The sequence below is a fragment of the Tiliqua scincoides genome, chromosome 5 (genome assembly GCF_035046505.1).
Source record: "Tiliqua scincoides isolate rTilSci1 chromosome 5, rTilSci1.hap2, whole genome shotgun sequence".
Taxonomy (NCBI): domain Eukaryota; kingdom Metazoa; phylum Chordata; class Lepidosauria; order Squamata; family Scincidae; genus Tiliqua; species Tiliqua scincoides.
In genome coordinates, this window is record NC_089825.1 from 28,406,320 (window position 1) to 28,423,994 (window position 17,675).

Below are 17,675 nucleotides of genomic sequence, written 5' to 3' on the forward strand. Positions count from 1 at the left end.
TGGTCAGCACATTGTTGTGCAATGTTCCCTTTACCTGATTTTATGCAGTTGCTTGTTTTAGAAGTGCAAGCTTACTTAGATTCAAGCAATGGGGAAAGAATGGTTTTATTGTAACCATACCTTAAGTTGGGAGGACACCTTCATGATTCATTTCAACAGGAAGAGAGGTACATATGCTATACTCACTCCTATGTGAAATATGCACAGTCTTATTCATAGAAGGTGTTAAATTCTTTAGTCCAGTCATTCCCAAAATGTTGGTCAGGACCCACTGGTGGGTCTCAACCTGATTTTTGGTGGGTCCTAAAGGGGTGATGGAATGATAACTAATTGCCTCAAACCCTGAGGCTGTTCAGAAATCAGATACTGTATCTACAGATAAACAGAACACAGTGGTCTCAGTAGTGGCACCAACACTGTTGACCAATTTCCCAGTGAGGCACTCCAATCCTTTGCTACTTCTGAGTGCACCTGGTTAGGACTGTGCCCTTATTTCCATTCCAGTGTGAGTGGAAGTTTACAAACTATGAGAAGATAGGTCCCTGCCACCAAAACCTTACAGTCTAAAATTTGTGAAAGGGAAAAGGGAATGGAGGCAAAGTAAACACGGGAGCGGAATATGCATTTACATGTTCCTAAGCTTAGTTTAGCCTTAGCTACTTGACTCCAGTACACTGTTCACCAGCCAGTCGTTTTGGCAAACAAGTGGAGCAGCTGCCCAGGAATCCATGGGCAGAGATTCCAAGCTGCTAACACAAGCACATTAATCCACACTACTTTCCACAGAGGGTCAATTTTAACTATATTTCAGAGCTAGAAAATCATGCTTTTTGAAAAGTACTTCCAGCAGACAGAAAAATAGCCTATTCCCACTTCCAAAGCCTCTAGAAAACTGGCTACTTTTCCAAAAGGTTGAGGCGGGAGGAAGCCTTGCATAGTAGCTTGGAGTGACAACCGTCCTTGTATTACCTTGCACTCATTAAAGGATTGCTTTGGTTATATTGGTGACATGCAGATATTGGCAAATGCATCCATCCCAGAGGTTGGCATCCACCCTTAATTGCACACTTCCATGTGGCTCCATTGACTTGAGTTAGATGGTGTTGGTGTGATTGAAGGCACAGTTTGTTTTACAGTCTTTAAATTGTCAGAACCTTCAGGAAACACACAGTAGTAATTCTAGAATCAATACGAAGAGACAGGTATTTTTCACCTGCTGTGTGCATGTGTGTTGTTGTTTTTAAAAGAAAGCCCCCAGACACTACAAAGGTGGGGGAGAAACAAAAACAGACTACAACAGTTGACAACCAGGCTGACTAAATCCCTTTTCTGCCTATCTTGACAGATGGCAAAGAATAGCAGCTACAAGAGCAAGGTAAACCAAGGGGAGGTGTAATAAAATACACAGACACACATAGAAGAAAAAGCCCATCTGGGTCTAAGTCCAGTGAGAGATGGTGTTTGTGTTTAGATTGAAGCTTCTGTACAGCTTACATGACAGATAACAGACAGCATTGCCAATCTCAAGCCCCATTCATCTTCCGTGACACTGTAAAAAATAAAAGCATCTTTGGAGAAAACTACAAACATCTGCTAAGCAAGTGTCAGGCAATGATACACCTAATAGCCCCCAAAGCTCACAAATATTGCACCAGCAATCAAGATTGGTCTTTGACGAATCAATGAAATACAATTGTCTTAAAGCAATTCAGGACTCTGGTTGTGCAGCCCTAGGGATTTGTCAAAGCTGTTCTCACAAGCTGACCCACACTATCGTGCATCATCTTATCACAGTGGGCAAGTTTGGTACAACTTCGCCAAAGAGAAATCTTGGTCATGCACAGAAGGAGCAACCCTGGATTTCTATCACTGTGCTTTGGAGTTGTACATTAGGGGAGAAGCTGTAACTTTTAGAAGTAGGGCAACTGTTTGGCTTGCAGGCAATCCCTGATATTTCTAGGTAGGGGATGTCTCCTGCCCAGTGGCATAGCTAGATTGGGTGCAAAGCACTAAGTTTGGCAGGGAGCCTCACCACAACATGCAAGCAGCCCCTTCCCCTCCGAGCCATTCTGACAGGAACAAAACAGAGGCATTTGCCTCCCTTTTGCTCCCACCAAATGGGACGGATCCGAAGGGGAGGGGAAGGGGCAACTTGCATGTTGAGGGGAGGCTTCTTGCAAAACGTAGTGCTTTGCACCCCTCTAGCTACACCACTGCTCCTGCCTGAAACTGTGGAGAACTGCTGCCAATCAGTGCAGACAAAACTTACCAAGATGGACCAATGGTCTCATCCAGTAAAAGGCAAATTTTTAATTTATGTTTGTGTGACATATAAATTACTACAAGCAAGTTCAGGATTGCAGACGATGTATTACAGACTACATCTTGAAGGAGCCCAAGTTTACTAACCATCTTTATTATTCTACTACAGAGAGAACTGTTGCTTTATATACTCATGATGTAAAAAAATTCAGACAATATGCATATTACTTTAAACCAATGCATTCTTCTCTGCCTGTGGAAATGATATATGCACATGCATGAGCTCAGATGGATTGCTCGTTGACAGCATGAGTAGTTTGGCACAGATTTTTCAAGTTTGCATTTATAGAAGGCAATGCACTCATGCAGAGGATTTTGATTTGTCCTTCAGTCCACCATAGAAGAACATGCCTGGTCCAGTTTGCTGGGAGCAAACCCCTTTCTGGATAAGCTTTACAGCTTTGCTACCCAGTGACATCATGATGTAATAACGAGGACTGGCTACTACCAGCAGGAAAACCTTCTTGCCTTTAAGGAATATCCAACACTACTTCACTGTGGTCAACAGATATTGATCAACCACCCAAATTCTGTCTCTCCAAGCTCAACTCAACTCCTTCCATGTTGGCTCCTATATCAAAGCCTGCAGTCCTCTAATAGTAAACTCATAGTTCTATCTTCTCCATATTTATCATCTTTCAACAACTACGGTATTTCCAATGTTCATCCTATGCTACAATCAACAAACACCCAGGCTGCATGACAGCAAAGCCTAGATAGTCAGGCACCTCATAGGTGAATCATTTAAAATAAGCCCCTCTATAATGTATTCATATGCAGTAACACAAGAAATAGACAGTACAAAAACGTGTGTTATAATTTGTGGGCATTTTACATACTATTAATCTTTCTGCTTTGCTAACTACTGTTATAGAGTGACATATTTGAAGTCAGCAAATTCAGAATATATTTCATTATAGTGGAAGGAATTAGGTGTCATAAAAACAGAGGCTGCAACCGTAATGCGCTGACTTGAAAAACTGTTCCATTGAAGTGGAACAGATTGCCTAGGGAGGTAGTGGGTAGTGAGGGAGGTGATGCATTCTCCCTCACTGGAGATATTCCAAGCAGAAGCTCAACATGGACCTGCTGAAGAAGCTCTATGAGAATTTCCTGCTGTAAGTAGGCGGTTGGACTAGATGACCTATTGGTCCCTTCCATCTCTATGATTCTATGAAATCAATGGAATGCTTCTTGGAATTGAAGTAGCTACTTCTTGCACAATAGCGCTAGGAGTTCAAGGCAGACATAAACGGGACATTTGTGTTTAGTCGTACATGTTGCCAACCGTAGTTCAACTATGGTTCATTTCTTTCAACATGGACTCTGCATTGTCAAGACACTACCCTTGCCTGCAAGGATTTGTAGGAGAAATGTATCAATAGAGTATTAGATTGAATTATGATGCAACTCATTAGGCTATGCAAAACTAACTACAGAGTTCCCAAACAGATCCTGCATTAAGAGGGTGGAGAGTTACTTTCATGTCAGCTAACAGGAAGCCTGTTGAACTGCAGCCAATTGATTTATACATATGCCTTCTAATAACAGGAGAGGCAGCTCAAACCAAGGTTACACATGTCCATATTTCTGCTTTCCTATGACCAAGGAGGAAGCACACATGATAAAATTCCTTTTCTCATGCTAGAACCAAAGTACGACTAAGGGCCTGATCCTTAGCACAAGACTTTTAGGGTGATTAGAATTATGGACTGGCCTTTAGGAATAGGCCCATCACAGCACATCTGATAATTTGAAGAAAAAGGCTGCAAGACCAGGGAAGGTGCTTGGATGTGAATGTAGGAATTCTCTAATTATACCCTGCTGCTGTTTGAATGCTTTATTTCCTACTTTAGCAGAAACTTTTCTATTATTTAAGAATTACTTTAATTAAAAGGGTGATAAAAGTCCAATTGAAAACTACATGGCAACTGCTGAAAGGACTGTGCATTATTTCTACGGACCTCAGTATAAGCAATCAGTATTTTATATTCCCACATAAATAAACCTTCAACACTTATCTTCCTTCTCTTTTTGGAAGCAATTACAGCTACACTGTCCAGTTTTTGTTTTGTTACTATCTATCCTTAAGATTCTCTTCTCTGTTAATTGCAGACCAAGTTAATGAATTTTCTCTCTGATTTCCTTACTATATAAACACAAGAAAATACCCTTTCGTAAGGTTCTTTATCAGTTGGTCCCTTCTCAAAGCCATTTGCAGACAAAAACAGAGAGGGAGGAAATGAGAAACAAGACAAATAATTTGTCCGAACTCATGGTGGTAAAAATACAATCTATGTTTTAAAATAATTTTTTTTAAATGAAACGCTAAATAAAAAATTGATGAAAAGAAAAATGTGAGCAGAAAACAGAAAAACTTGCTGAACAAGGAAGAATGACTAATTTTCTATAAACTGTTCCCCTTAAAACCACATACGACGTATGTGGTCCACAGACAGTTTTGCATTCACCCACACCACGGATACATAAACAAGGCATGTTGGGAGCCATTGCTCAGGAAAAGTTATGAGGAAAGACTTGAAGCCATCATGAAATCTGTGTATAGAATCAGAGTTCCATGCACTTTCCTCTGTTAAAAAGCAGATTCTCCAACAAGATTTCCCAATAGTCTTCACTTTTTCTCCTCCCCACAAAAGATCAGGTTGTATATCTGAACCAAATGGAATGAATTTTTCAGGAGACAGTTTGGAAAGCTTGGGCCCTGCCTCCCGTTAAAACATTCTTAACCCATTTCCCCACTTGAGTATTGATGGAAAGAAGGGACAACACTAGATCAACCCTATAGTCAATTGGATAATTAGTCATATTATAAGAAGTGCTTCTAGTTTAAAGGAATTCCTTGCACCTAGCCAACTATTTGAGATTTAGTGTTGGGTTTAGAATTAACTTCAGTATGTATCTTCTAGGTGATTGTATTTCACTTGATGCTACTAAAAAGAATCACCTTAGCAATTCACTCAAACTTTTTGACTGTTCCCAATTATTTATAACTACATTTTATCCCATTTTTGCAATTCCCAATGCAGTGCCAAAACACTGCCTGGGGAAGAGAAGTAAAAAAAAACCTCAAAGCATTTATGCTCTCAAGTCTGTTTCTAAGATGGTGAGTTTTACCATATACTTATTTAATGACTCATGTAGCTTGAGTAATAAAATGTATGACTAACCTATTGAAGTAGACATTTGCTTCCCCCCCCCCCAAACCATGCAAAATTGGATCAAGGAATAAAGCTACTTAAAGTTGCACTATCTAGTTTCGCAGTACAACCAATTTGACCTACAGGCATATCTTTTTCAGAACAATTGGCTTAGGGCAGGGGAGTCATGATGTCCTGCAAATAACCTTAGCCAGAGCTCACCATAAGTTGGCTGATTAACAAACCCGCCCAAGTATTTCCCTAGGAACTGCCAACATACCATTATCAAATTTACCTAATTACGTCATGGTACATTCAAGGTTATTTAGCTAAACAAGGTTAAAGAAAGTGTTTCTAGTACTAATATTAGGCTACTCCCATGTGTGTCTTTGCTCTGTTCTTAAACATCTCTGACCTGTAACTCAAATTAGAAGAGGTTTTTGCCCTTCTTTGTGCTTATGAAAAACAAGTGCTAGATGGCATATTCACCTGACAGCACCACTGTATTTATGACACTTCAAGGTTAACCAGGTACATGTAATACTTTCATTTTTATTACTGGAAGGCTTAGCAAAGTAGATTCATCTATTGTAGCGCTGAGAATTCTAGAACAGGTAAACCTATGAAACATAAACCCACCTTAGCACGATCTAGTCATGCTGAAAAACATGAAAACTTGACTTACAAGTTTGCAATCCTTCCGTAGGCTGATTTTAAGGAGATACTTCTTCTTCAGAGGAAATAAACTTGCACTGTTTACTTATTTAAGCTAAGAAAATCAAATGCTGTAACTCAGTTGAAGACTTGTTAAGCAGTGGGTAAAAGAATAACTGTTGTAAGATTGTTTCTGGTCCTGATATGAACTTGGAAAATATCTCAAAGGTTTTCAGTGTCTCCCAGAGCACCACAGTCAGTAATGTTACAGATATCTATATTACAGTAAACCCATGTCTTGCTTAGCACAGCTAGCAATATTATTTTGGAATAGAGCAGTAATTCAAAGGTGAACCTGAATGGCACTGGAATGATACAATGCTGGAATTCAAAGTTTTATTTACACAAAACAAAAGCAAAGTTTAGAACATGAATCATGGGACACTCTAGTCTCTCCTCTTCCATCTTGCTTTCCATATGCTTCAGAACTCAGTTTATAGTCCAACTGCAGATTGCAACATCCCTGGAAGCTATGATGTTTCCATCTTGTAGCCATGTTTTTCTAATTCAGCTCTGTAAAGATAAGCACCCCCCAGACAAATTTGTTAAACTATCATGTAAAAAGCTAGATAACTGAATTCTTTTTCATTACAGTTATTATATCCATCATTTCTTAAAATGTCTTCCAATTCTTCACTCATTTCTAACTTCACATATTCTTATTCTTCAATTTTTCACTTATTCTACTTCACTCATTCTACTTTTTCAGTAGGAAAATTCAAATGAAGACTTCAAATACAGTGGGCCCTCGGTATCCATGGGAGATCAGTTCCCACCCCCCTCCCATGGACACTGATTTCTGTGGATAATGGAATCTGCAGAGAGGTCCAGCACAAAAAACCTGAAGTGCCTTCTGAGGTGTAGAGAGATGGAGTATGGAACTCCCTGCTCCTCAAAAAACCTGCCAGATGATATTTTTGGTCGCGTCTGAGAGGCCCCGAGTTCCCTCGCAGCATGGGCTTGCAATCCATGTTGAGTGAAATCCATGGATGATGAGGGCCAACTACACATAAAATGTTTAATAGGATTTCTTATTGTGCTTCTCCATGATACTTACTGTACTTCCTCCTATTAATACTAGTTGCATATCAGGGCAAGACTTGGATGTAGTATATTAAAAACTTGCTCCATTATCTTGAGTTGTTGCTTCTCCTTCTACCCCACATTGGTGCTGCTTCTGCCCTTGCACTGTTTTCCAGCTGCTCAGTTTCCAAGGCTATCGAGCACTACAGATCTACATTCAACATCACCTAAGTACGCTACTCTTAAGTCTCTGTTGCTTTGAAAAAGGACTTTATCTCTGAGACAAAAAGGTCAGACATTCCGAAGCATGCAGTCAACACAAGTACATGCAGTGCTCACATTAAGAAGTCTTAATGTGGATTAGAAAATATATGAACTGAAATATTCCTCAATCAGTAAGCCATGAGTATCTCCTATGCTTTTTGAATGTCTACTATTTTGTCGATATGCACTGTATAGCAAGAACATAAAAACTTATAGTCAATTTTAAATCACTTTTTAGACTGACTGATCAGCAGCTACAACAAGATAGCTCAAAGAGAATCAGCCCCTTTTTAGGGCCTGGCTGTGTTTATTATTGGTCATTACAACCATTTCATTATGTGCACAGCATGGCTAAATTCCATTGGAGACACAAGTTGATATTTAAATCTACTGCACTGGGACTGTGACAACCACCTGGGAATACCGGGTGCTGTAGGCTTATACCACAGTCTTTTGAGACTGAAGGTTGCCAACCAACTACTGCACTGTAATGTCTTCTATAATAAAAACACAGATCCATACTCAGCCTGGTAGCTAGATACCAAGTTTGCTTTGGCCAGTTCTGGCTCTTGTTTTAAGAGTTCTAGCTTGCAGTCTTGACCCCCCCCCCCCGTGTGTGTGTGTGCGTGCTGAAACTTTCAAATGACCTTAGCTGATTGGAGAAATCATCTTCAACATTGTCATCATCCCAGTTGTCCTCCCATACATGTGCATCTTCATCTTCATCTAAACCAGCCCAGTCTGGAAAAAAGAAAGACGCAGAACACATTTTATACACAGCTCTGCAACACTGAGTAAAAGGTTTCCATAACTGAAATGGAAAAGGTTTCATTCCCTTTTAATTTTAACAATCAAATTCACAGCAAGCCACAGCTGTATGCAAATCTTAATACTACAAAGGCAACATATATGGCTTTTCTCAGCATTTGAACATCTCAGCATTCTAAAAAAAATAAAGGTTCTTTCAGTGTGAAAAATATATTTTAACATTAGGTCTGGACCACAGCCAAGAACCATGGTTTGTAAAGTCATGGCTGGAGTTGAATCACAGAAGCAATTCACAGATTGAGCCTCTCAAAAGGTCTGGCTGGTAATTTTCGGTCACAGATATTCCAGATTTGTGACACTGCACAACTGCGTTTGGGGTGGAAGAAATGAACAAGGTGAGCTGGGGCCAGGCAGAGCTGATAAACAAAATGGGATGAGAAAATAAAGCAAAGATGAGAAAGCAGCAGATCAGATGCTGCTCGCTCACATACTAGCCCAGGAAGCTAAATACCAGGTAGGCCTCAATTAAGGCAAGAGAAGGGACTAGAGTTCTGGCTGACTAGCAAGGATCTGTAAAAGGTTACATATTTGGAAACAGAAAAAACGCCAGGTACCTGGATGCTAAAGCCTTGATGTTGTTATTTAGGTACTACCAGGTCCCAGGGTGGGATCAGATAGGATTTCGAAAAGGATCTTCACCAGTTGATCACTGTGCTGTTTTAGCTCATCTGATTGACAAGTACACAAGGCTAAAAAATCAAAAATTATATGTTGCTTTTCTGGATCTTAAAGGAGCCTTTGACTCCGTTAATAGATCGCTGCTATGGGACAAACTAGTTAAACTCAATATAGACCCTAGACTTCTAACTCTTATTCAGAAACTTTATACAGGCACCACCTGCCAAATTAAATTTACATCTTCGGGGAAATTGACCCCCAAAATTCAGGTCGAAAGGGGAGTGAAACGGGTGCATTTTAGCACCCACTCTTTTTAATCTTTTTCTACACGATTTTACCCCCTTTTTGCTTCAGATAGATGGACATTTTTCCAAACTAGGTTCAATGCATATTCCAGCATTGCTTTATGCAGATAATGCAGTGCTAGTATCCTGTACACCTATTGGACTTAAGCGACTTTTAAATAGAACTTCTGACTATCTGAAATGTAACAAACTTGAACTGAACTCTCAGAAAACCAGTTATGGTCTTTTCAAAATCATGGAGCCCAGGTACTTGGTCTATTGGAGGGGAGAAACTGGAACAGGTCAAAAGCTTTGGAATTCACTTCCACTACAATCTTTGCTGGGGTACTCATCAAAAATTGGTTACCAACTTGGCCCGCATCACTTTGCAGAGCACCAGTCGATTCTTTTTTAGTCAGAGCAATAGTTATATACCAGCTGCTCTCAAGGTATTTAATGCCAAGGTATCGGCACAGCTCCTGTACGGGTGCCCTATCTGGATTAGCTCTATAAATTACACCCTTGAGAGTATCCAAGCTAAATTTTTGAGGGCTATCCTGGGTTTACCTAAATCTGTACCATACTCTGCATTATGTTTGGAGACTGGACAATCGCTCTTAGTATCAAGAGCATGGCTTTTAACCATATGCTATTGGCTCCAATTACATTATAACGTGAAAGCAGGCAGTCTTCTATCCAGAATGCTATCTGAGTCTGGTTCTTCTAAGTGGTATAGCCAAATTAAATCAAAAATCGAATCAATTGGTTTTTCATTGGATTTTTTAAGTTTCTATCCATTCCCTGAAGTTTATCAAAGGGTAAAGCAAAGAATGCTAGACATTGAGGCACAAAACCTCTTTGAACTTGCTTCTAGAATTTGCTCCCCTCTTAATTTCTCTATCCCGCTAAAGTATGGGCAAATGGCTCCTTATCTGAGTATTCTGATCAACCCCTCTGAACATCATGCAATCTCTTTGGCAAGATTCAATGTGTTTCCATCCAAGGTCACAGAAGGCAGATATAGGCAAATACCATATAAAGAACGCCTCTGCCCTTGTAATTTGGGAAATGTTGAATCAATCATACACATTCTTTTTTATTGTTCTTGGCACACTAGATCCCGCCACACTTACATGACTCCACTTCTCGGCAAAATGAATGGGCTTTCGGATGAGGCAAAACTGAAGTGTCTCTTAAATGACTGCTCACCAGATGTGCTAGAGGGAATTTCTAAATTTTTACTTTTGGTGATTTCCAAGCCTTCTTAATGTAATTTGTGAAAAATGTTGATATTTTATGTTGAACTGTAAATGTTTTAATCGTAATTTAGTATCTTAACTCCGTTTTTGATAAACGGTACTAGGACTAATTATGTTTGCTTTTATGATTTTTCTATCTATGCCTAATAAAGGTTTATTCATTCATTCATACTACCAGGTCTACTACTGACTGTGCAGACATGCATAAGATTCTGCAATGCAGCTTAACTGGGCTACTGACCAAGCTCCTTACAAGTACCATTAGTATACTAATAAACACAAGAAAACTAATTGAAAAAATTAATGTAATGTATTTTAGATCAAAATATTGTTCTGCATTTTAATAAATTAACTTCTGTTGAAAATAGTAAACACAACAATACAATACATAACTGAAAATGCAATGTTTGTTCCAGGTAATCAACCACCACACCCTGTCCTTGAAGTATATATTTTTTTTTGTCAGTTACTGAGTTCCTAGGGATGAAGAGTACCTCCATAATAAGTAGACTTTTTTGGAAGCACTGAAGCCCCAATCCTATCCAATTTTCCAGAGCTGGTGCAGCAGCAATGCAGCCCCAAGGTAACGGAATAAATCTCCCCTTACTTCAAAAAAAGCCTCCATGACTGCCCCCACAGCAGGATGCAGCTCATGTGCCAAGGGCACAGCAGCATCAGTGCTGGAAAGCTGGACAGGATTGGGTCTCAATTTAAGTGGGATGCACTTTCAAGTAAAGGTGTATTGGCTTGGTGTAAAATATGTGCTCACTGTACACAAAACAACCACCCATTTCTGCCCAACCCATGGGGTATACATTTGATCTCTGTTGTGTATATGCAACATTGGGCAGAAATGGCTTAATTTTGCACTGGAAATGGGAGCAAATTGCAATGGGAGCAAAATTTTCCAAAGAAGCTTGAGGAAGCTCATGAACCAGAATAGCTTTCTCCTCCTTCCTTAAGAACTCAAAATAGGCTGTTGCTTGAAAGAGAGTTCTGTTTAACATCCAGCATTTTGGAACATTTGATTGGTCCAACAATGCCATCACCTCACTTGCTCCAAGAGTTCCTTACTCATTAAACTTGCTGCACTATGATCAGAAGACAACTTCACATAAAAGCAAGCACAAAAGAAGAGAGTTACCCTGCCCTTATTCATGTACCTTAGGGATGCTATTTGTACACTGGGATATTCACCATATAACATTACCCAGCTGCTTTACTGTCCTTTGATCCAATACAACGACAATTATACAACAATACAGGGATCTAAAAGTTCTGAATTGGGGTATAACTTAGTGGTAGAGCATATGTGTTTCATGCAAGATGAGCTCATCTGACTCAGCAGAAGCAGCTTCCTTATGTTTTGTGAGCTTAGTACAATATGACAACATTACAAAAGACTTAAACCTTAGAATTCTATTTGTAGTACAATTTTAGTAAGCCTTGCAATCAGACCCAAAACATATTTTGTCCATTTCCCCCCCCCATGTACTCCATTTCTCAAATCTGTTATATGAAAATATTTGGAAAGTGATAAATGCTCATAGGCATATGTGAAAGAGTACCTGCAACACTATAGCAAATGGAATGCTTAACAAAAACAAAACAAATTGATTTCAGATGGCTGAATCTGGACAGCAACAAGTTCACCTAGAAACACAGGATGTTGTAACAAAAACATTATTTGTACACTACATTGCCCTCATCTATCAATATAATTCTACACTGACTTACCACTGGCAAGAAAACTAAAGAGCGTACTTTTGAGATACGTAACATATGTTGGGTATGGGTAATAGGAGCAATGACTAGTCAATGTTCAGTTATTTTAAGATCACATTTAAAGCAACTGTATGAAAAGTTCACTGGCACAGGTAGCAATAAAATGATGCTTATTAAATAGCCTTGAAACATTTTACAATAATCCAGTAGAAAATCCAATGCTTAAAATGCTATGAATGTAATTCATGCCTACTAAAATACATAAATGTGCCCATTCTTCACCCATTCTTACAAAAAGCTCTGAAAACTAAAACATGAAGGTCAGATACAATGGAGAGAAGTAGCCTATTCTGCAAAATTATTTATGCGCAGCCTGGTCCTATGCAGAGTAATTCAGACAATCATGGAGACCCTAAATCTTAAAGTGATATTTAACCTACAAGTCTATGTATTTACAAATAACAGAGCAATCCTACATAGACTTTCAGCAAGCTCAATGGAACTTGCTTCTGTGGAACTATGGCCACAATCATATCCCCTTATGTCAGTGCTTTCCAGCACTGACATAAGGGCAATGCAACTCTGAGGTAAGGGAACAAACATTCCCTTACTTTGAGGAGGACTCCGTGAGAGACACCCAACTGCAGGATGCAGCGCATGTTCCATTGGCACTGCTATGCCAGTGCTGGAAAGCACTGACATAAGGGGTTAGGATTGTCCCCTTCATGAATTGCATGATTGTCTTGGGCTTGCAATCACAATTACAGTACCTGAAAGCAAGCCCTATTGACAGCAACAGGGCTTACTCCAAGTAAACATGGTTATGAAATAGCTGCAAGTAATGGAGACGGGTTGTAAATACACACTAACAATTATTCAGCAATAAGCACCTGATACTTAATATACATTTTACACTCTCTTCCTTGCATTCCAATACTTCTGCTAATCAATGATAAAAAACCTTTTATTTTGAGCATTAAGTAGCTGGAAGATCTTCCTCCTACCAAGCATATGTATTCAACGAGGAGTAAAATATCAGACCTTTCAAATTTTTTTTCAAACTACAAGAGGAACAACCTGGCAGGCAAGACACACATTCGATCCAAACCTTTATATACTCCAGAGAAGCAGCTGGGACAGTATATCACAACAAGAACAACAGAGTCCTGTGGCACCATCCAGTGATGGTGTGCTCTAATCTTATGCCACATGTAATAAATCTATTACAGTAAAATCTTATGCACATGTACTCAGAAGTAAGCCCTAATGACTTCAATGGACATTATTCCCAGGTAAGCACACACAAGACTGCAGTCTCAGTCTATCAACTGCCACAACAGAAGTCTGCCATATATCCAAAAGCAGCCGCTGTGTATGTTCATTGCAAGCCTCACCACGTGTCACTCCAGTTGAATGGCTTCTATTTAGAAAGTAAGGCAGAATTACTCTCCCACCATCATCACCAATATTATTATTATTAATATTATTAATATTAATTAATGGTGATTAATTAATTAAGCGCCAATATTAATAATATAATAATATTATTATTAACATTATTAATAATAATAATAGGAAGAAGAATTGATATTGCAATTCCTGTAGATGCCAGAGTTGATGAAGAACTAGAAGAAATGATAAAATATGGAGATCTGACCACTGAAATCACACGACTATGGACAAAACATACCAAAGTGGTCCCCATTATCACTGGGGCACTTGGAACTATCTCAAAAAGTTTTGCAAATTACTTTAAACAACTGCAGCTTACTGAAATAACACCATCAGAACTGCAAAAAACAGCGCTTTTAGGAACATCTGCACCGATACTGTGTTTTCCCAAAAATAAGACCTAGTTGTGAACAGGGCCAGGACAGGGGGGGGCAGGAGGGGTCCTTGGGCAGGGTGGGTGGACAGTGCAACCAGAATGCTGCACTCCTGCATGCCACCTAGAAAGTTCCTGCTGTGCTGCCTTGGGCAGAGGACGCTGAGGAGGAGCTGAGGTGGGAAGCAGTAAGCGAGGAAACCCTGCCTAAAGGCCTTTGAGGCTCTCCACACATTCCAGGGAGTAAGTCCCATTAACTATAAAGGAACTAACTTCTGAGTAGACTGGCAGGCAGGCATCCTCCTGGGTGCTGAGGGGTTATTTTTGTAAGATATTTTTGTACATGAATGACTGGATTGTTGTACATTAAAGAAAATAAGACCTACCCTGAAAATAAGACCTAGTGCGTTTCTCTGAGCCAAAAAAAATATAAGACAGTGTCTTATTTTCAGGGAAACACGGTACCTAGTTGATTCTGAAGTCTTAGATGGAGACTTTTACCAATTGTTCAACACCAGTTAACAACTGTGTTTCATGTACTTTGGAATATTATTAATGGTGGTGGTGATTGGCGCCCTCAGTGCAATTTCAAAACACCTTAATGAGCATCTTAATAGGGGCCACAGAAATTATCAATAGCAAAAAGCAACTTTACTAGGAACAGCTTACATCTTGCAACCCCTGCTAACTGGGTAAGAGGCACTTTTTCAAGTGGGTGCTCCTTTTTTTAGCAGGGGGAGAGTAACTGGCCCACCTCACCCCAGCACTGTCTGTTCTAGTGGCTGTCTGCTGGTATTCATTTGCATCTTTTTAGATTGTGAGCCCTTTTGGGACAGGAAGCCATTTAGTTATTTGATTTTTCTCTGTAAACAGCTTTGTGAACTTTTAGTTGAAAAGCGGTATATAAATACTGTTGTTGTTGTTGTTGCAAGGATATCTATAACAGCAAAACAGGATAAAAGTCAGGCATCCCAAGTCCTTGGGAAGGACTCAATAGGTGGGTGAAACAAACCAGTCGAAAACACCTATCTGACTAGTATCAAGATGATGATGATGATGATGATGATGATAATAATAAGGCGGTGATTGGTGTCCTTGGTGCAATTTGAAAACACCTTGAAGAGCACCTCAACAGCATAGCAGCCACAGGAATTACCACCCACCAACTATGCTTACATCTTGCAACATCAAGACAGGACAAAAATCAGGCAGCCCAGGTCCTTGGGAAGGACTCGATGACTGGGTGAAACACATCAGCTGAAAACTCTTGCCTGACTGCAAGGAAATCTAATAGCCTCTGCTGCTAACTGAGCAAGAAGCAGTTTTTCAAGTGGGGGCTCCTCTTGTTTTGCTTAGCTGGGGAAGAGTAACTGGCTCTCCTCACTCCAGCACAGTATCTTTCCCAGTGGCTGTCTGCTAGCCTTCTTTTGCATCTTTTTAGAGTGCCAGCCCTTGTGGGACAGGGAGCCTTCAGTTGCTTGACTTGGTAAACTGCTTTGTGAACTTTTTGTTGAAAAGTTGCATATAAATACTGTTAATAATTAATAATAACTAAATGATAATAATAAATGCATTATTTGTTGTTCATCATATTGCTAATAATATTTGTTAAGAATAAATATTATATATACACACATAATATATATACACATATATACATGCACACATTTTATAGATACACACACACATATACAAACACATATTTTATACAGACACACATATGTATATAGACACACATAAACACACACACACAAGCATATGTGTGTGTGTATACACACACACACACACATAATATATATACATACACACATTTTATATACACACATTTTACACACACATAGCTGTGGGTCCCTCTCCCTTCCCCAGGGCAGGGCAATGGGGGGCATGTCCTCCTCTAAGGGGGGTCAGGGAGGCGGAGAATCCTGCTCGGGCCCGCAAGGCAGGGCCCCAGCGCAGTCCCAGGGACGCCGCCTGCGCAGCAGACCTCCCTGAGGACTACTACCTACAGAGCGCAAAGAGCGTGCGGGTGCGAGTGTGCGCGCCCCCGCGCGCTCAGGGCCTGTGTTCGTGCGCGCGCACTCGGGCGCGCGCGCTCAGGGCCTGCCTTTCTGAGGCGCTCACTCAACCCCCTCGTGCGGCCTCTGCACAGCCACGGTCCCCCAGCCAGTCAGGCCACCACCTTAAGCCGCTCCCCACACCCGCCACGGCTACCTTCGGCAGGGAACTCCTCGAACTCGTCGTCCTCCTCCAGAAGCCCCAGATCGACGGGCTGCTTCTTCTCGGACATGGTCAGCCTGACTCCGGACCTTCTAGAGCTTCGCCCCCTCTCTACTGCTCCCCGCTGAGAATGCCGGGAAAGCGGTGGAATCCACGCGCGTCGCGCATGCGCGCTCCCCCTGCGGGAACGGGCCGATCTAGGCAACCACATCTCTGTGGTTCCTGAGCAAATAGCCCATCCCCTCCCCCCACCTTCGCTGTCAGGTCCTCTGCTCACTGAGGGCGGCCGTTACCCGGGTGACAGCAGCGCCTTCCTTTGGAGGCAGCCTGGGAGGGGCAGGAAGGCACCAGAGAGAGGGCAGGAAGGCAGCCCCGCACGCTGAGTGGACAGGCACAGGTTGCAGCCCCAGCCACTCTTACCTGGGAGTAAGCCCCATTGACTACAGTGGGACTTCCTTCTGAGTAGACAGGCAGAGGATAGGCTCACAGAAGGCAGTCTCAGCCACTTTACCTGGGAGTAAGCCCCCATTGACTACAGTGGGGCTTTCTTCTGAGTAGACAGGCAGAGGATAGGCTTACAGGCTGCAGTCTCAGTCACACTTACCTGGGAGTAAGCCCCATTGACTACAGTGGGAGTTACTTCTGAGTAGGCAGGCAGAAGATAGGCTCACAGAAGGCAGTCTCAGCCACTCTTACCTGGGAGTAAGCCCCTTTGACTACAGTGGGACTTACTTCTGAGTAGACAGGCACAGGATTGGCTCACAGAAGGCAGTCTCAGTCACACTTACTTGGGAGTAAGCCCCTTTGACTACAGTGGGACTTCCTTCTGAGTAGCTATGGATAGGATCAGATGACTTGTTCATTTGTTCATCATTTTATTTATCAGAACATTTTATAAATAAAATGTTCCCACAGGTTGAGGAGGCCTCTGTGACTGCCTCCTCACCACAGGATGCAGTGTCTGCCCCATTGGCACAGCTGCACCAGCACTGGAAAACTGGATAGAATTGGGCTTTCAGTCTCTTCAGAGTTGCAGCTGCCATGTAATTTGAAGTATCTACTACACCCTAAATGATGATCTGAAGCCACCCCATTCTTATAGAGTAGACAATATTAATTTTTTATCTCCCCTTATAGAACTCAGTATGACAACCATGGGGTTTCCTGATGGAGACATTCAGGAGACCATGCCTTATGCTGACACTGACCTGATCTGCACCTTCTTAGCTTTTGCAAAGTGGTTCCATCATATGTCTTCAGAATATATCCTGAAACTCACTTAAAATGGACACCCTCTAATTCATAAAGCTACATCTCCAAATAATAAAAACTGCAATTCTGTAGTAGCCTTTATCATTGAAAGTTTTATCTAGCAGTCCTGTTTCTTTCTGCTCACCAGCAGCTTCCTGAAAGGAAAGGACAGATAACTTTTGAAAAA

General features: G+C 41.0%; 1 protein-coding gene across 1 annotated transcript; it reads right to left on the minus strand.

Moving 5' to 3' along the window:
* Positions 1-6,516: 6,516 nt before the first annotated feature.
* SEM1 (SEM1 26S proteasome subunit) lies at positions 6,517-16,367 on the minus strand. Its single transcript, XM_066628802.1, has 3 exons — positions 16,232-16,367; positions 8,129-8,222; positions 6,517-6,707 (listed from the first exon to the last, which is right to left on the minus strand). The coding sequence occupies exons 1-3, from the start codon at positions 16,305-16,307 to the stop codon at positions 6,665-6,667; spliced, it is 213 nt and encodes a 70-aa protein (XP_066484899.1). The 5' UTR covers positions 16,308-16,367; the 3' UTR covers positions 6,517-6,664.
* Positions 16,368-17,675: the final 1,308 nt, after the last annotated feature.

Excerpts from the sequence above, each read along its gene's own strand:
- SEM1 (XM_066628802.1), bottom strand. The coding sequence starts at position 16,307 with ATGTCCGAGAAGAAGCAGCCCGTCGATCTGGGGCTTCTGGAGGAGGAC. Across the intron at positions 8,223-16,231 it reads CGAGGAGTTCCCTGCCGAAG|ACTGGGCTGGTTTAGATGAA; the intron begins GTAGCCGTGGCG and ends TCTTTTTTCCAG. Across the intron at positions 6,708-8,128 it reads GATTTCTCCAATCAGCTAAG|AGCTGAATTAGAAAAACATG; the intron begins GTCATTTGAAAG and ends TTATCTTTACAG.